We start from the raw sequence: 20,219 nt of genomic DNA, 5'->3' as shown, positions 1-20,219 counted from the left end.
CAAGTGGCACGCTAACTGTGATGGCCTGTCTCGACTACCATCTCCTAAGGTCGTCGCCGAACCTACCGATGAGGTTGAGATGTACATGTTCGAACAAATCGAATCTGGTCCGGTAATCGCTGTGGATGTCGCCGCTGCCATTCGTCGCGATCCCCTTTTGTCTCATGTGAATGCTGTATTGTCTTACCATCGATGTTAGAATATATTCCGTATGTGTCGCCTGCGTCCGAACAGTCTTTAACTCAGCGTTGTGTTATGTGGGCCATGAGGGCGGTCATTCCTGCTTTATGACATCAGCGCTGTCTCATTGAGTTGCACGGGGGTCATTTAGCTGTGGTCAAGACGAAGAGTTTAGCCCTGAGTTTGGTGTAGTGGCCCGGGCTTGATGCTGACATCGAGAGGACGGTAAAAACGTGTGCTCCGTGTCAAAGTACTGCTGATAATCCCTCAAGTGTCTCGTTGTTGTGGCCGTCCGCAATTACAATGTGGCAGCACATTCATGTAGATTTTGCGAGGCGGCCATGGGCCGCATGTTTGTGATGGAGATCGACCCTTGCTCGAAGTGGCCGAAAGTAGTTATTAAGCAGTCCTTCTTGGCAGAGAACACGGTGTACACTTTGCAAACAAAGATGTTCCAGAGATTTTAGTTTCGGACAATGGTCCACAGCTTGTATCTGAGGCGTTTGCTGTGTTCATACGTGTTAATGGTGTCAAACACCTGAGGTCGACGCCTTATCACCCAGCTACAAATGGCCAGGCCGAGTCATTTGTCAATCCTTGTAACATATCTTGCATAGGAGCTGAGCGGTACCATCAGTGCAGAGTAGGGTAGATGTGTTTGTGCACACGCCTATCGTAATTCGGTGCATTCTACTTCGCAGGAAATGCCTGCATTCCTCATGTATGGCCGACAGTTGTGCTTGCGACGCCACACCCCCATGTGCGTCTTCTGTATTTGCTTTGATCTTGTGCACCAGCAGTTGTTACATCAGCCGATGTTCGTTCGTTCATGGTGGACCAGCCAGTTACACTATTTACACTGACAGAAATAGGTACCAGCTACTGCAATCCGAGTTTTCTGACCGGCGACTGCGATCCGAGGTTTCGTACCAGCTAACTTCCATATCCGTACTTCGGCCGGTCTTACCTGGAAACGTTATGTGAATCAATTTTTTGGTTCGCAGGTCTTGTTATTCATATGCTGCCGATTCCATTCCACCATCCGATCTGTCCTAATCCATCAAGGTGCCCTGAACCACGATCAGACCGCCTGTCCCTCTATCTGTGGATTCGGATGTTCAGGGCAGTGATAGTAGTACGGATGTTCCTCAGGTATCGGTTGCACCTGGTTTGGAGCCGTCAACCGTTTTCATTGTCCTGCCATTGCCGATCATGTCTGTGGCTCAATGTCTGCATGTGACTTCCATATGTGTTGTATGACCCACGTATTTGGACGACTATGTGATGTAAGGGGGGGAGCAGTGTAGTATCGTGGACGACCGAGTGAAGCTGATGTTGGCTTGGCCGAGTGAGGCCCCCTTTGATGCAATAAATGGCGCTCGAAGTTTGCTTAAAAGTGTTTAAAATTACTTAAAAAAGGGATTACCTCGTGCAGTGGCTGCCATATTATGGCTGGCTTTGCATTGGGGGAAGGGGTTTCCCGAGAAGGCATGTGCAGCGCCTTTCATGAAGGCCTTTTCAAAATGACGTTCATGAGGTCATCTTGAAAGGGTCGTATTGGGTTGTGCTATGACTGGGTGGAAGGGAGGGATGGTGGTGGGAGGATGGTGGAGTGGCCGCTGTGTGACTTGAATCTTGGCCAGAGGTTTTCATTCTAATCGAGTGGAGTGGCCGTTCTAGTTTACACCACGTTTTGTTGATCTGGTGATGTAAATGTCCTAATGCACTTCTTATATGTATATTCATTTTCCTTTGCTTCAGATCGTTCATCACCACGTGTGTTGAGGTTACAAGAAAAAAAATGATCCTCATGAAATGGCGAAGGCGGACCCTATCACAACCACATGAAATGTGATCATTGTGAAAAATAAATGGACTCCTACTACCAAGAAACGCACGACAGAGTGGCTCACAATGGCTTGGAGTATACATTCGGGCAACTGAGCCATTATTTGGGGAAAGCCACCTGCACCCCCAACTGTGCCGCATTCTGTGCTCCATGAATGGTTAATTCTGTTCGGTTCATCATTGTTTTCACACATGTAAACTGAGGACATGCAACAGGAAAGCTTTTCAAATAATAACAAGTCTCACCTTTATAAATGCACACCTTGCTAAACAGGGATTGCTTGCAGTTATCAAAGTATGGGATGTCATCATGAAAACAGCCTTTTATTTGTATGTAAAAAAAAAAGGATTACAAACAGAAACAAATTGTTTAACACCACAATCTATGGCGATGCGTTCATTCCGTGTCAGATGCATTACCATGATATTTTCTGAGAAGAACAACCACCACCCGAGGTCAAGCTGGAACCGAATTCGGATCCATTCACCCCTAACTCCAACGCCACATCATGGCCTCGGCCGACAAGTCTGTGGATGCCAGGTTCACAATCGCCAATGGCGACCGCCATTGCATCAAAAACACTCTTGTTCGGTGGAGCGCCACCGTAAGCCATTTCATAGTCAAGAATGGAAGGAGCGATCACAGAAAAGCGTTGTTGGCTGTGACAGGCAATGCTTGACAGGTCAAGTGGTAATTCTGGAGCCCAACCATGAGGCAGGTAAGGTAATGGTGACAGGCCTTGGTTTAACACCACATTTGGGGGTGTTGCTTTGGAATGTGCTGCTGGAAGTTCCCATTGCAGTGGTTGTTGAGCAACCATGTCCACCACCCCAGAGCCGTGAGGAGATTTTGAGTCTTTATGGTGTCCTCGTATGCCGGAAGAAGGCAATATAAGGCCCAGACCAAAGCCTGGCGATGAGTTTGACCAGTAAGACCAAGACGGTACTGACAGGTGTTGTTGTGTTGGTAATACCAATGCTGGTTGTGACACTGGAGTATGAGAAGCGAAAGAACATTCTGGGAGATTCAAATCATCGGGTGATGTCCTGGCAGTGGCTGGAATTGGCCTTGACTTTAGAAGCGAGTCGATATTGAATGGGCAGTCAGATGACAAAGGGCCAGGACTGGGTGTTGAAGAGCTGGAGGAAGATGATGGAGGTGAACATGGTTGGTCTACACCCAGAAAAGGTGCCAAGTCAGAAGGCTGTGTGACCGGTGATCCGTGGGATGTTGTCGTTGTTCTCTGCCTGCGTAGCATTTCCCTTGGAATCAAGTCCACATTGACTGCCCAATAATTCCCCTTACTCTGTGGCTTGCTTGGGTCTTTCAGCACCTGAAAGAAATACTGGGTGATTCAACTCAAAAAACATAGTATTGATTTCCAATGTGGAACTATGCTTCAAGGAATTAAATGGATATTGAAGGGGTTACAGAAAAAAGCTAATGGAGTGTAAGGAATGTTAGCAATAACACATTCATTCAACTTTCAATTTCTCCATTTTACATGTAAATATTTTGTCTGCCTGGTACTGTGGTGGAGAGGAAAGGAATTCGATCAAAAGAGAATTGATTGGTATCTATGAAATAATATAGATGTTGTAAGTCATTATTGTACTTTCCTAAAATTTCTGCCAAATCCACCTCTACAGATGTACACAAAAATCAGTTGTTGGTCAATGACCTGTAGCATGTCTTTCAAAGCAAGAAAGTCCCATGATGACACTCTATCCCACGTAAGAATCGACTTGTGACCTACTCCCCCTCCCCACCACCCCGACCGTTTAGTTGTCCAGCCAACCTCTGCAAGAGATACATTCCCTCAATGTACAAGTCCTCACAATATGTCATAGCCTAGCTTTGGTGGGCAACATCTCCAAACTGGCTTCCAAGGTATACCTTGGTATTCTCTGCAGAGCTAAGTCCATTTTTCACCAGTCAGAGCTCATAACAGTGTGCAAGGCCTTCAACTGAAGTACCACGGAGCATTGACCACAGTCTAGCCTTGCGCAGCTGCTCAACAGGGTACAAGGTACTGGGTCAGTTTATCCAGGTAATGTTTTCGATAACGAGTATTTTGCTAATCCAACCAGAAGGGGATCCGGAGGTCATTGGCGTCGTCGTCGTCGTCGTCGTCGTCGGAGTCGTACAACTCCAAAAATGGAAATTTCAGGGATAATTGATAAACTTGAAGGTTTTTACGAAGGAAAGGTTTTTCATGATTTTTGTGTTCTTCTGAAGTCATGTTCCAATCAAGTGTTAGCTCATATTCTCCGGAGTTTAGCAGGTTCATACGACATGTGCTCGTTTTTGATTGAAGCTTTTTGTAACAGGGTTGTGGTGATGAAGACTACTCCCAGAGTTGAGAGGATCCACGAGTTCTTCGTTTGTGATTTTTTCCAGCAAGCAGGCAGGTAAGCTTCGGCTTCGTTCTATCTTAGTGATACCAGTGTAGAGAGTTTATTACCAGATAAAGTTAGGGAGGTTTATTTCACTTTCACCAAGACCATAAGACAATCCTTATTCAATTATGGTAAATTTCTTAAAACTCTTCGTAGTAAAGGACATTTTGGAAACTGACTGTGCATGTTCTCTCTTCCCCTTTTTTTATATGGTCCTTGTGGACACGTAGTTTCTGTGGATTTGAATGTAATTAGTAAGAGTGAAATTAGGGATCTGATGGAAATGGGAGCTAAATATAGGGAACCAGTAACTCAACGTTGGAGCTGCATGAGGTCTTCAATTGTGGATTCTGTCTCTAATTTAACAAAATGTGCATCAAGTATAAGTTATCTGTAGACAGTTTTAATGCAAGGTTTAACAGAGATGTGGAAGTCCTGAATAATGGGATTAAGTTTTTTTTTAGTAGTCAGGGCTTGTTCAGCGAGTTGGTCTAAACCAGTGTTTAACAAGTCAAGTGTTGGGAAAGACATTCATAACAGCTACATACTAGCTCCAGCGGATAAGGCTGAGAATAATTTTGTTGTGGTTTGTAAAAAGTTTTATGTAGAGGTATTATTAAAACACTTATAAAAGACCAAAACGGTGACTTTATGGAAAATTCAATAATCTCCGAAAGAATCCTCAGGAAGACAATTTTGTGACACATAAGATATTAAGGCTCATAAAAGAGGAATGAAAAGAGAAAAATGTTAACAGAGTGGGGTAAAGGGGAAACAGGCACGTAAGAATGCATGGACGAACGAGAGCATGAGGAAGGAGGTGGTGTGGGGTTCAGCAGAGCATGAGGAAGGAAGTGGTGTGGGGTTCACGAGAGCATGAAGGAGGTAGTGTGGTGTTCACGAGAGCATGAAGAAGGAGGTGGTTCAGGAGAGCATAAGGAAGGAGGTGGTGTGGAGTTCATGAGAGTATGATGGAGTTGGTGTGAGGCTGAAGAGCACGAGGAGGAGGAGGTGGCGGTGTGGGGCTTATGCATGACAGGTGTGTGAGTGACTTGACCACACAACCAGTTTTAATCAGCAAAGCACTGTGTTCACTAATCTTGTTAATTAGCAAAATTAAAGTCTCATAAGTAATTGGAGACGATTGTCTCAAAAGACAACATTTCTTTACAATCAGATGAGTGCTGAACAAAGAAGAGGATTATGAAAATAAATGTACTGTAATGTTTCCTCCATGGAAATTAAATAATTATTCTTTGAATAAAAATCTTTCCGTCTTTCCTCCCCAAATCTGTCAATATTTACAGGAAACCTTAAAGATCACGATCATTACGTTCCCATGTTGGGGGTGATCTCTTGTCTGACTCACAGGTGACCATTCTTCCCTCCTTTCTGTACCTTGTAGAAACACTTGTTTGCTGTCAGGTTATGTCGAACTGAATCTCGCCAACCCCTGTACGATCCAACGAACACTGGTGCCATGCTTCTCAGTATCTGCACAACCAGCATCATTATCATTGGGTAAGTCAATTATCACACTAAATGTGAAGAGAAGTAATCAGAAGTGAGACAAAGAGACAGTTACATAGATGGATGCATCATGTCAAAAATGACAAAGGATACAGATGTACCATAAAAGGAACACTATAAGAGATACACGATCATAGAGGGACATGGTAAGAGATGCACTATTACAGAGGAACATGGTAAGAGATTCACGATAATGGAGGAGCACGATAAGAGATTCACCATCATGGAGGGACATGGTAAAAGATGCACGATCATGGAGGAACACGATAAGAGATACACGATCATAGAGGGACATGGTAAGAGATTCACGATAATGGAGGAGCACGATAAGAGATGCACCATCATGGAGGAGCACGATAAGAGATGCACCATCATGGAGGAGCACAATAAGAGATGCACCATCATGGAGGAGCACGATAAGAGATTCACGAAAATGGAGGAGCACGATAAGAGATTCACCATCATGGAGGGACATGGTAAAAGATGCACGATCATGGAGGAACACGATAAGAGATGCACGATCATAGAGGGACATGGTAAGAGATTCACGATAATGGAGGAGCACGATAAGAGATGCACCATCATGGAGGGACATGGTAAAAGATGCACGATCATGGAGGAACACGATAAGAGATGCACGATCATAGAGGGACATGGTAAGAGATTCACGATAATGGAGGAGCACGATAAGAGATGCACCATCATGGAGGAGCACGATAAGAGATGCACCATCATGGAGGAGCACGATAAGAGATGCACCATCATGGAGGAGCACGATAAGAGATTCACGAAAATGGAGGAGCACGATAAGAGATTCACGATAATGGAGGAGCACGATAAGAGATTCACCATCATGGAGGGACATGGTAAAAGATGCACGATCATGGAGGAACACGATAAGAGATGCACGATCATAGAGGGACATGGTAAGAGATTCACGATAATGGAGGAGCACGATAAGAGATGCACCATCATGGAGGAGCACGATAAGAGATGCACCATCATGGAGGAGCACGATAAGAGATGCACCATCATGGAGGAGCACGATAAGAGATGCACCATCATGGAGGAGCACGATAAGAGATTCACGATCATGGAGGAGCACGATAAGAGATTCACAATAATGGAGGAGCATGATAAGAGATGCACAATCATGGAGGAGCACGATAAGAGATTCACGATAATGGAGGAGCATGATAAGAGATGCACCATCATGGAGGGACATGGTGGAAGATGCACGATCATAGAGGAACAAGATAAGAGATGCACGATCATAGAGGAACAAGATAAGAGATGCACGATCATAGAGGGACATGGTAAGAGATTCACGATAATGGAGGAGCACGATAAGAGATTCACGATCATGGAGGAGCACGATAAGAGATGCACCATCATGGAGGAGCACGATAAGAGATTCACAATAATGGAGGAGCATGATAAGAGATGCACAATCATGGAGGAGCACGATAAGAGATTCACGATAATGGAGGAGCACGATAAGAGATGCACCATCATGGAGGGACATGGTGGAAGATGCACGGTCATAGAGGAACAAGATAAGAGATGCACGATCATAGAGGAACAAGATAAGAGATGCACGATCATAGAGGGACATGGTAAGAGATTCACTATAATGGAGGAGCACGATATTCACAATAATGGAGGAGCACGACAAGAGATGCACCATCATGGAGGAGCATGATAAGAGATGCACAATCATGGAGGAGCACGATAAGAGATTCACGATAATGGAGGAGCACGATAAGAGATTCACGATAATGGAGGAGCACGATAAGAGATGCACCATCATGGAGGGACATGGTGGAAGATGCATGATCATAGAGGAACAAGATAAGAGATGCACGATCATAGAGGAACAAGATAAGAGATGCACGATCATAGAGGGACATGGTAAGAGATTCACGATAATGGAGGAGCACGATAAGAGATTCACGATCATGGAGGAGCACGACAAGAGATTCACGATCATGGAGGAGCACGATAAGAGATGCACAATTACAGAGGAACACAAGAGGAGATGCACGATCATAGAGCAACACGAGAGTTGATGCACGATCATAGAGCAACACGAAAGTTGATGCACCATCATAGAAGAGCATGATAAGTGATGCACGATCACAAATGAACACGATAGAAGATGCACGATCATGGAGGAACATGATAAGAGATTCACAATAATAGATGTGATTATAGAGGACCATGTTAAGAGATGCATGATCATAGAGGAACACGATAAGAGATTTACAATAATAGATGTGATTATAGAGGACCATGGTAAGAGATGCATGATCATGGAGGAATACGATAACAACATCATAGAGGAACTCGAACAGGATGTGCCGTGTAGGATGTGCAGTACAGGTGGTGCCTGACAAGAGGTACCCGACAACTAGAGGTGCACGACAACAGAGGCATGACAATAGGTGCACGATCACCAAGATGCACAATCATAAGTAAAGATATATTTGTGATGGGATTCATGGTAATCATTATGAGAGCAAATGAAATGCATTTGGCAAAGGATGCACGGCGATGTGGAGAGATGCACGGCGATAGAAATGAATGATGAAGGATGAGAGAGATGCATGATGAAAGAAATGTAAAATGATATGAACAATCATTGAGATTCATAATGAGATTCACAATGATAGAGATGCAAAAATATTTGAGATACACAATGATAGACATGCATAATTGTATTCACAATCATAGAGATGCACAAGAAGATTGAGGCATGAAAATAGAGATGCTTGATCATCGAGTTACATAATGGGGAATATGAGGGAGATACACAATCATAGAGATGCACTTTCACCAAGATGCACAATCGCAGACATGCATAACCATAAAGATATATGTGTCATGCGATTCAAGATGAGAACAAATGAAATGCATGTGGCATTGGATGCACAATGATAGACACCAATGAATTGCAATCCCAAATAGCCTGAACAATCCATTCCAAAAACGTTTCAACCTGAGCCAGTGTGAGTTGTTTCTCTGGTGAGCGTTGGATGGCGAGCGCGATCAGTGCCACATATGAGTATGGTGGCTTTGGATAACGCCGGTAGTTCCTCCTCTTTTTCTCTGCCCCGACTCGTGCCAACCTGCCTGGACCCATGCCGGGCTGCCCGAACTCATCACGACCGGCTTCGGCCGTACACACTTGCAACTGTCGCCAGGGTGTTTGGACACCCGTGTTGGAATGCTGGACTCCAGGCCCGGGATGATGAGAAAGCGACATTATAGTAATGAGGGCTGTGCAAACAAAACATATCATATACACTTAATAGATATCTGGTTTCCGATGTTGGTTGTGGTTGTTCGATTCAGCGCTCCTGACAGCTTATCCAATAATTTATTACTATTGTTCTTTAAAGTGCTTGCTTTTGTAATTTTGTGTTCAATAGAGAATATTCTATATTGCTTAAGTTCTCAGTCGTGATAGTGGTAATTAGCAAGTAATTGTATTGTTTTTATTTAGAAGCATGTGTTCTTAGGCTGAGTCGTTTTAACAGCAAGTCGAGCAGTAAGTTTGGATAACTATTTTACATGAGGTAATAGAGTGAGAAAAAAATTGTCAATAAAAGTTGGTTACATCTGTTGATGGAGTCTAAAGTAAAGATTGGCAGTGGTGAGGGAATAGGAATTGGAGGTGCAGTGAGTGCAAGCAATGGCGAGGGCAGAACGAGAGCAGGCAGTCGGTCCATATTACTCCAATGTTATTTATTCTTTATATTATTCAAATGTTGTTCATTGTTTATATTATTCGAATGTTGTGTATTGTTTATCTTATCCGAATGTTATTATTATATATATATATATATATATATATATATATATATATATATATATATTATGCGAATGTTGTTTATTACTTATATTACCCTAATGTTTATTGTTTATATTATCCGAATGTTGTTTGTAGTTTATATACGGAAACGCAAAAGAAACTTACCACCTTTTAAACCTTCAAATATCAACAATAACACTGCGTTTAGTAAATGTGTGAACTTATTTGTGGACAATAGTGTCCTCACTGTCAGACAAAATGGTCACGGATGGTCACTTGAACCTTCAGTTGTCACTTCATAGCACAGCTGTTGAACAGCCGTTTTGACTGTCAGTGATTAGCCAAGGGGTACGGGATGATTTTAATGAGCTGCACGTGATGTCTTGATATTGGCTTTAAAAAGGCCAGTGCAAAATGGGCATTTCAATCAACATGCCACGATTGTCAAGGGATCAACAGCAGTGTGCCTTGGGCATACTGCAAGGCGGATTGAGCTACCGTGAGGTGGCACGTCGCCTTGGCTGTTCACACCAGACGATATCGGCTCTGATGGACAGAGACACCCTCCACAACTCTGCAGATGACAGACCCTGATCAGGGAGGCCAAGAGTCACCACTGCAAGGCAGGACAGGCAGATGGTCCCAAGTCAGATGGCTTCAGACATTGAGGACTGAGTGGGACAGAATCCAGCAGCAATCCATCCAAAGACTGGTAGGCAGTATGCACCGACGATGCAATGCCTGTATCCAAAACAATGGTGGCCACACACGCTATTGAAAGGGGACTGACATTGCTCCCTGTGCTGTTCTGTACTGTAGAACAAACTTAAGAGATGGTGTATCTTGGTCAAAAACTTGACATGTCATCAATAAAATGCCAATGCTTCAATTAGCAATTGTTGGTTTGTTTTATTTTCAACTGTTACAATTTTATTACATTTCAAACAAGTGGTAAGTTTCTTTTGCGTTTCAGTACACTATTTGAATGCTGTTTATTGTTTATACTATCCAAATGCTGTTTATTGTTTATATTATCTGAATGTTGTTTGTTGTTTATATTATTCAAATGTTGTTTCTTGTTTATATTAGCCGAATGTTGTTTATTGTTTACACTATCCGAATGCTGTTTATTGTTTTTATTATCCACATGTTGTTTATTATGTATATTACCAGAATGCTGTTTATTATTTATATTTTCCGAATGTTGTTTATTGTTTATATTATCCGAATGTTGTTCATTGTGTTTATTACAAGAATGCCGTTTATTGTTCATATTTTCCGCATGCTGTTTATTATATATTATCCGAATGTTGTTTATTGTTTACACTATCCGAATGCTGTTTATTATTTATATTTTCCGAATGTTGTTTATTGTTTATATTATCCGAATGTTGTTTATTGTTTATATTATCCGAATGTTGTTTATTGTGTTTATTACAAGAATGCTGTTTATTGTTCATATTTTCCGCATGCTGTTTATTATATATTATCCGAATGTTGTTTATTGTTTACACTATCCGAATGCTGTTTATTGTTTATACTTTATACTATCCGAATGCTGTTTATTGTTTTTATTATCCGCATGTTGTTTATTGTGTATATTACCAGAATGCTGTTTATTATTTATATTTTCCGAATGTTGTTTATTGTTCATATATCCGAATGCTGTTCATTATATATTATCCGAATGTTGTTTATTGCTTACACTGTCTGAATGCTGTTTATTGTTTATATTATCTATATTATTTGAATGTTGTTTTTTGTTTATATGATCTGAATGCTGTTTATTGTTTAAATTATCTGAATGTTGTTATATATATATATATATATATATATATATATATATATATATATATATATATATATATATATATATATATATATATATATATATATGTATATATATATATATATATATATATATAAAATGCGAATGTTGTTTATTGTTTACATTATCTGAATGCTGTTTATTGGTTATACTATCCGAATATTGTTTCTTGTTTATATTACCTGAATGCTGTTTGTTGTTTATATTATCTGAATGCTGTTTATTGTTTATATTATCTGAATGCTGTTTATTGTTTATATTATCTGAATGCTGTTTGTTGTTTATATTATCCGAATGCTGTTTATTGTTTATTTTACCGGAATCTTGTTTATTGTTTATATTATCCGAATGCTGTTTATTGTTTATATTATCCGAATGCTGTTTATTGTTTATATTATCCGAATGCTGTTTGTTGTTTATACTATCCGAATATTGTTTATCGTTCATATTGTCCGAATGTTGATCATCATTGTTTATATCATTTGAATGTTCACCACATGGTAGAGTTCGTCATAAGGAAGAAGCCTATCGTTTTTGAGGTCAAAAGGTCAAAATAGGCCAAAGTCAACAACTTTGTCAAATTTTGAGAGTCCTCAATTTCCATCAAATTGAAAACTTGAAGAGGATTTGCATGTCAGGTCACTGAATTAAATCACCAATTATTTTTTAAGGTCAACATCGGCCAAAGGTCAAGAAGTTAGGTGTGATTTCTAAAATCCTCAATTTTCATCCGAGTAACTTGAAATATGAACAGGATTTGCACATCAGGTCACTGAATTCAATCACCAATTGTTTTTGAGGCCTAAATAAAGGGCAAATGGTCAACTAGGCCAAATTTCTAAAATCGTCATTTTTCATCCTATTTCCTTGAAATTTGAGCAGGGTTTGCATATCATGTTGCTGAATTCAACCGCCCCCATTATGTTTGACATCAACATCTGCCAAAAGGTCAACATAGGCCAAAGGCCAACAACTTGGATGGTTTTTCAAAAACTGTCAATTTTCATCCGATTGACTTAAAATTTGAGGGGGATTTGCAAATTTGGAGATTGAAGTCAACCACCAATTATATTTATGGTCAAACTTGTTTTAAGGATTTCGCATGTAGTGTGCTCTGCACGACATCATTCTTGCTTGTCTGTTTGATTGTATGTCAATCACCAACAGGTCACATTTTATAACCCATCTTCACAATATGGTGGAGTTGGTCATAAGCAAGAAGCCCATTGATTTTGAAGTCAAAAGGTCAGCATAGGCCAATGGTCAACAACTTAGGTGCAATTTCTAAAATCCTCAATTTTCATCTGATTTACTTGAAAGTTGAACAGGGTTTGCATATTATGTCACTGAATTCAACCACCAATTATTTTTTGAGGTCTATAGCTCAAAAGGTCAACATAAGCCAGATTTCTAAAATCAATTTTCATCCGATTGACTTGAAATCTGAAGAGTATTTGTATATTTGATCATTGAATTTGGTCAAATATATTTTCGGGATTTTGCAAGTATCGTGCTCTGCACGACATCTTTCTTATTGGTCTGTTTGTTACTTGTGAAATTGAAGATTCGCATGTATATTGGGTTGTCTGGTCAGTGATGCTATCTGTTTCTTGTTACTTATGTAAATATAAGATTTTTCAAGTATATTGGTTGGTCGCATGCATTATTCTGTCTGTCTGTCTGTCTGTCTGTCTGTGTATAAATCGCCTTCAAGTCACAATTTCAAACCGATCTTCACGAAACTTCACCAAATGGTGAAGTTTGTCAAAAACAAGAAGCCTATTGATTTTAAGGTCCAAACGTCAACTTAGGCCAAATGTCAACAACTTTGTCGAATTTCTAAAATCATCAATTTTCATCTGGTCAACTTGAAATTTGAACAGAATTTGCATATCATGTCACTGAATTCAATCACCAAATATTTTTGAGGCCTAAAGGTCAAATGCTCAACTTGGCCGATTTTTCTAAAATGATCAATTTTCATCCCATTTGCTTGAAATTTGAATAGAATTTGCAGATTTGGTCATTTATTTCAACCACCAATTATTTTTGAGATCGACATCGACCAAATTTCTAAAATCGTCAATTTTCATCCCATTTGTTTGAAATTTGAATAGGATTTGCACATTTTGTCATTGAATTCAACCACCAAGTATTTTAAGGTCAAATATATTTTAGGGATTTTGCATGTGTCGTGTTTTGGATGACATCTTTCTTGTTTGTCTGGCTGTACATCAATCGCCTCGAGGTCACAATTTTAAACCGTTCTTTATGAAATTTCACCAAATGGTAGAGTTTCTCTTCAGCAAGAAGCCTATTGATTTTGAGGTCAAAAGATCAACACAAACCAGAGGTCAACAACTTAGGTATATTTTTTTAACTCTCAATTTTCATCTGATTGCCTTGAAATTTGAAGAGGATTTGCATTTCAGGTCACCAATTATTTTTGAGGTCAACATAGGCCAAAAGATCAACATGGGCAGAATTTCTAAAATTATCAATTTTCATTCAATTGATCTGAAATTTGAAGAGGATTTGCATATTTGGTCATTGAATTCATCCATCAATTATTTTTAAGGTCAAATTTGTTAAAGGGATTTCGCATGTATCATGCTCTGCACAATGTATTTCTTGTTTTTCTGTCTGTCTGAGGTCAGAGTTTAAAACCGATCTTCATGAAAGTTCAGGAAATGGTTGAGGTAGTCATAAGCAGAAGCCTATTGTTTTTAAGGTCAAAAGGTCAACATAGGACAAATGTCAACAACTTTGTTAAATTTCTCAAATTATCAATTTTTATCAGATTGACTTGAAATTTGAAGAAGATTTGCACATAATTTCATTGAATTCAACCATCTATTATTTTTGAGATCAACATAGGCCAATTTTCTAAAATTGTGAATTTTCACATGATCGATTTGAAATTTGAAGAAGATTTGCATATCGGGACACTGAATTCAACCAACTATTTTTAAGGTCAATTTTTTGAGCTTATTTCCCAAGTATCTGCATGATGTCTTTCTTGTTTGTCTGTCTGTCTGTCTGTCTCTATGTCAACAGCCTACAAGTCGCAATTTTAAACCAAACTTCACGAAACTTTATGAAATGGTGGAGTTGGTTATAATCAAGAAACCCATTGATTTTGAGGTCAAAAAGTCAACATTGGCTCAAGATCCACACTGGAAAATTTCTAAAATCATCAATTTTCATCCATTTGACTTGAAATTTGAGCAGGATTTGCACATCCTGTCATTGAACCAACAATTATTTTTGAGGTCAACATAGGACACAGGTCAACAACTTATGTAAAGTTTCTAAAATCCTCAATTTACATCTGATTGACTTGAAATTTGAACAGGATTTGCATATCAGGTTATTCAACCACCAATTATGTTTCTAGCTCTGAATTCAACCACCAAAAACCAACAAAACTGAATTCAACCACCAATTATGTTTTTAGTTCTAAAGGTCAAAAGTTCAACATGAGACATTTCTAAAGTCGCCTAAAATATTCGATTCACTTATAGTTGGAAAATTATTTTTTGTTTGTCTATGTCAATTGTCTGCAAGTCACAATTTTAAACCAATCTTCACGAAACTTCGCCAAATGGTAGAGTTGGTAATAAGAAAGAAGCCTATTGCTTTTGAAAACAAAGGTCAAAAGGTCAATAAGGGCCACAGGTGTACAACTTAGGTCGAATTCTGGAAATCAATTTTCATGGATCGACTTGAAATTTGAAGTGTTTTTTTTCAAACTAGGTGACTGAATTCAACCACCAATCAATTGTTATGAGGTCAACATCGGCCAAAAGGTCAACATAGGCCAGATTTCTAAAATCCTCAAATTTCAACTGATTGACATGGAATTTAAACAGGATTTGCATACTGAATCAACCACCAATTGTTTTTTTGTAGGTCAAATTTGTGTTATGAACTTCGCAGGTATCATGCTGTGCACATCTTTCTTGGTTGTTTGTGTGCATGATATCTCAAAAGGTTGTGCATGGATTCAAATGGAATTTGGTGGGCAGGTTTAGGGTTTCACAAGAACGAATTGATTGGATTTTGATGAAGTTTTGAATCCGGACCCGGATCTCATAATTTTTTTCGTCATTCTTTACCATTGAGTGATATTGCTAAAACCGATATATAGCATGATATCTGAAAAAGTTATGGATGGATTTGGACGAAACCTGGTGGACAGTTGAGTGTGTGACTAGGACGAAGTGATTCAATTTCGATGAAGTTTCAAATCTGGATCCAGATACAAGAATTTTTTTAATTTTAAAAGTGATTCTTCACCATCAAGAAATGGGGCCAAAAACGATGTATAGCACGATATTTCAAAAAGTTGTGGACGAGTTCTGACAAAACTTGGTGGATGAGCTTGTTCGTTGACGAGAACAAGCCAATTTGATTTTGGTTCAGGTCTGGATGTCGATCCAGCCGGTCGGTGAGATCCAAAACGTAAATTGTTCAGCCTGGTGGAGCGCCGAGTGCCCTTCTTATTTATTGTATCGATGACTCGGATGTTGTTTATTATTTATATTGCTTGAATGTGGTTTAATCACACAAATGTTGTTTCAATATATTGCTCAAATAAATAATGAAAACGGGATAAATTACACCGTTTTTGGAATGATTTATCACTTTCTCATTGTTCTACCAACACAATGTGTCAAAGTCAAAACGAACAGAAAAATACATTGAAAAGGTAAGGCAGCATGAGGAACATGGGACAGCAACATTCCTTGAACTGGGATGTTGTGGATTAAGACTTTAACGGTCCTTTCAATGGTTATACTTTCTTCCGATGTACATGTTCACCGGAGTCATGACCATCAAGATCATGTTGTTGGCTGGCAGGATGGCTTCGAAGTACGCACACTTGCCTCAAAGCTGTCTCGCCTGGGTTCAAATCTGGACGCAGCTACAAAACTGTCACCCCAGTGTGTTACAGGCAGGGTGATTCATCAATGTGCATGCCGTCCTTCAGATGGACGTTTAACTGAGCGTCTCGGCCGGAATTAGTTGTGGACATTAAATATCCCACTGTGTCCTTCGCGAAGAGTAAGTAAGCTGTCGCCGGCACCACGGCCAAATTCCCATTCCCTGCTCTAACTTACATGGAGCACTACATCATTGGCACAGCCGCACTCCCAGCAATGATGCAAACCAACAACAACAGGCTGTGCACAAAATGAATGAATGAATTGGATCGTTCCCGTGCACACCTTCATTGGGATAATTCCTGGGCACACCTTCAATGGGATCATTTTCGTGTACACGTCCTATGGGATCGTTCCCATGTAAACGTTAAATGGATCGTCATCCCCAAGTGATGAGTCTCCAGAAGTTCATGACGCCCGTGATGATGCCTAACGAGTGCAGACTTAACAGGTACGTAGTAGAAACACGGACGCTCCTCGGGTCCCCTTGTGACCCCTTACCGTTACAAGGGCAGAATCCAAGGTATCATGAGGACCGGAGGAGATGGGCACCATCGCGATTCAACTCTGGAGGAAGAGACTTTTGAGGGATGTGGACTCTTGCTTGAGAGATGTGCTGGAGAAAGACCATTAAGTTTTTCCTGATGCTTCCAACTCGTACTGGTTCAAGATGCAATCTGTCCGAGTATCCCTGTGTTCTGTGGAGATCTTCAGTAACCCTCCCCACTCACCCGAACTCCCCCCCCCCCAATGGCTCTGCCGCCACCCCCCGCCGTGAGCAGCGATTTGATCTGATAGGGATGGAATCGAGCCTGGACTGGGGGAGGGGAAGGGAAAATGAGGCCAAAACATGGAGACAAAATTCAGAAAACTCTGGCGTTGCTTTGTCATTAGCTGCCAGTCCGAATGTTTGTGAAATAAATCCCAAACACACGATGGGATGAATATGTGTGAGGGAAGAAGTCCTGGACCATAATGAAGGGGTGCTGAAGTTTGCGGAGGGGAGCTGTAGAAAGGAGTAGGGTGCTGGAGCTCGGGGAGTGGGTGCTGAAGCTCGAGGAGTGGGTGCTGGAGCTCGAGGAGTGGGTGCTGAAGCTCGAGGAGTGGGTGCTGAAGCTCGAGGAGTGGGTGCTGAAGCTCGAGGAGTGGGTGCTGAAGCTCGAGGAGTGGGTGCTGAAGCTCGAGGAGTGGGTGCTGGAGATCGAGGAGTGGGTGCTGAAGCTCGAGGAGTGGGTGCTGAAGCTCGAGGAGTGGGTGCTGAAGCTCGAGGAGTGGGTGCTGAAGCTCGGGGAGTGGGTGCTGGAGCTCGGGGAGTGGGTGCTGGAGCTCGAGGAGTGGGTGCTGGAGCTCGAGGAGTGGGTGCTGGAGCTCGAGGAGTGGGTGCTGGAGCTCGAGGAGTGGGTGCTGGAGCTCGAGGAGTGGGTGCTGGAGCTCGAGGAGTGGGTGCTGAAGCTCGAGGAGTGGGTGCTGGAGCTCGAGGAGTGGGTGCTGGAGCTCGAGCTCGAGGAGTGGGTGCTGAAGCTCGACGAGTGGGTGCTGAAGCTCGAGGAGTGGGTGCTGGAGCTCGAGGAGGGAGTGCTGAAGGTCGGGGAGGGGTGTTGCAACGTGAGGAATGTGATTGCTTACTTACTTGCGCGACGGTCGATAAAAGGAAGAAAATGATGATTGGACAGCGAGTTAAAGGGGATGAGAAGGTGACTAATCGGCGCCGATGGTGATTGGCACCGTGAGATCGAAACACGTACAGCTGGAGTTTTGGGTTTCATTGGGAAAGCTGGATTACACGGCCACGTGGACACAAGCTCCATTTGCATTGCTGTTGTGTGCAAGTTGCCATTGTGGTGCTTATGGTCATCGAGGGATATGTTAAACAGATCTTCATTAACATGAATAATTAAAAACCTTATCAGTTATTGACATCGGCGATTAGCATAACAAGATCATCAGTGGTCCATTCGTAACTTCCAACGTGGCGACGACGAAACCACATTGATTTCACGCAACAAAACCGTCTCCTATATCAAATCCAAAATAATTTAAACAAAACCCACAATGGATCATAATTGGTTAATTACCTATTTAGGTGACTGTGTACTCTCACTTGAACTTACATCGTCCAGTGGTAAACATTTTTCATTCTCCAACAGCCATTTACTTCAAGTTGGAAATGAAAAGGTTCGTGAATAGCTTTGGCTGAGGTTAAATCGAGAGATGAACTCGGATGGTAAAAGAGTAGTTTGTGCAAATAAAGAATGATCCGAGCATGTAGTTACACAGTAAACGAATGGATTGCTGGAATGGATAGTTTTCATTCACTCGTTTTTGATAAATTTCTTCCTACTCCATGACAATGAAATGGTCAGTGGTTGAATTAGTTAACCACGGTGCATTACCCTCACTGGTGTGGGTTAGATTCCCATGGTTGCTCAGAAACCTATCCTGGAGGTGAGGGGTCACGACTCTTGTCTGTCTTCACGTCAACACACCACTAGGGCGCCCCCAAATATGGCTCCTGAGAACAACATGATGAATCTTGAAAATGTCAGGATCATACCTGAGAAATTGAGGATGATACCTGATAAATTGAGGCTGATAGCTGAGAAATTGAGGGCGATAGCAGAGAAATTGAGGGCGATACCTGAAAAATTGAAGGTGATACCTGATAAATTGAGGCTGATAGCTGAGAAATTGAGGATGATAGCTGAGAAATTGAGGGTGATACCTGAGAAATTGAGGATGATACCTGGGAAATTGAGCATGATATCTGAGAAATTGAAGATGATGTCTGAGAAATTGAGCGTGATAGCTGAGAAATTGAGGATTATGCCTGATAAATTGAGGATGATATCTGAGAAATTGAGGGTTCTGCCTGATAAATTAAGGATAATAGTTGAGAAATTGGGGATGATAGCTGAGAAATTGAGGGTTATGCCTGATAAATATAGGATGATATCTGAGAAATTGAGGGTTCTGCCTGATAAATTAAGGATAATAGTTGAGAAATTGGGGATGATAGCTGAGAAATTGAGGGTTATGCCTGATAAATATAGGATGATACCTGAGAAATTGAAGATGATATCTGAGAAATTGAGGGTAATACCTGAGAAATTGAAGGGGACACCTGATAAATTGAGATGATACCTGAGAAATTGAGGATGACACCTGAGAAATTGAGGGTCATACCTCATAAATTGAGGGTGATACCTGAGAAATTGAGGGTGATACCTGAGAAATTGAAGGGGATACCTGATAAATTGAGCTTGATACCTGAGAAATTGAGGGTGAGTATTCGGGTGAGCTCTGAGCACATCATATTGAATCATGAGAACTTCAAGCTGATTTCAGAGAATGTCGGGATGAGTCCTGAGTAGATCGGGGTGAGTCTTTAAAACGTCAGATAAGTCCTGAGAACCTCAGGGTTTTTGTATACAAAGTCGAGGCTCATGGAGTCGTGGAAGAGCTACAATATAGAACAAGGACAGAACAGAGCAGAACAGCGATAACAGTCGAGCATTGGGAAACACACCAAAAACACGGTAGAGGGACACAACAGAGGGACACTCAAAGGAAGAATGGGTAAGGTGAAGAATGACCAAGCGAAGGGGTAAGGAGGACACAGGGTACCAAACAAGTTGTGTATTAGCTACGCACACAGCAAGAAGGGACTGAAAGA

At 41.2% G+C, this 20,219-nt stretch overlaps 1 protein-coding gene across 3 annotated transcripts; it reads right to left on the bottom strand.

The window, feature by feature from the left end:
- Positions 1-2,357: 2,357 nt before the first annotated feature.
- LOC147012506 (forkhead box protein H1-like) lies at positions 2,358-17,224 on the bottom strand. 3 transcript variants are annotated; one of them, XM_085856881.1, is made up of 4 exons: positions 17,048-17,224; positions 8,957-9,237; positions 5,827-5,922; positions 2,358-3,362 (listed from the first exon to the last, which is right to left on the bottom strand). In XM_085856881.1, exons 2-4 carry the CDS (start codon positions 9,221-9,223, stop codon positions 2,445-2,447), a joined length of 1,281 nt encoding a protein of 426 aa, XP_085713007.1. In that variant the 5' UTR covers positions 9,224-9,237; positions 17,048-17,224; the 3' UTR covers positions 2,358-2,444. The 3 variants fall into 3 exon arrangements, with proteins under 3 accessions (XP_085713007.1, XP_085713006.1, XP_085713005.1); XM_085856880.1 differs by having other exon boundaries at positions 8,957-9,187; XM_085856879.1 differs by lacking the exon at positions 17,048-17,224 and having other exon boundaries at positions 8,957-9,757.
- Positions 17,225-20,219: the final 2,995 nt, after the last annotated feature.

This window comes from Eptatretus burgeri, chromosome 15 (assembly GCF_056783735.1).
Source record: "Eptatretus burgeri isolate ZD-2024b chromosome 15, Ebu_testis_v1, whole genome shotgun sequence".
Taxonomy (NCBI): Eukaryota; Metazoa; Chordata; class Myxini; order Myxiniformes; family Myxinidae; genus Eptatretus; species Eptatretus burgeri.
This window is presented reverse-complemented; position numbering and strand designations above follow the sequence as displayed.

Bases quoted from the DNA above. Each gene is read 5' to 3' on its own strand.
- LOC147012506 (XM_085856879.1), bottom strand. From the start codon at position 9,259: ATGATATGTTTTGTTTGCACAGCCCTCATTACTATAATGTCGCTTTCT. The intron at 5,923-8,956 runs GTTGAAACGTTT...CTGGTTGTGCAG, and splicing joins AACAACTCACACTGGCTCAG to ATACTGAGAAGCATGGCACC. The intron at 3,363-5,826 runs GTACAGAAAGGA...TATTTCTTTCAG, and splicing joins CAAACAAGTGTTTCTACAAG to GTGCTGAAAGACCCAAGCAA.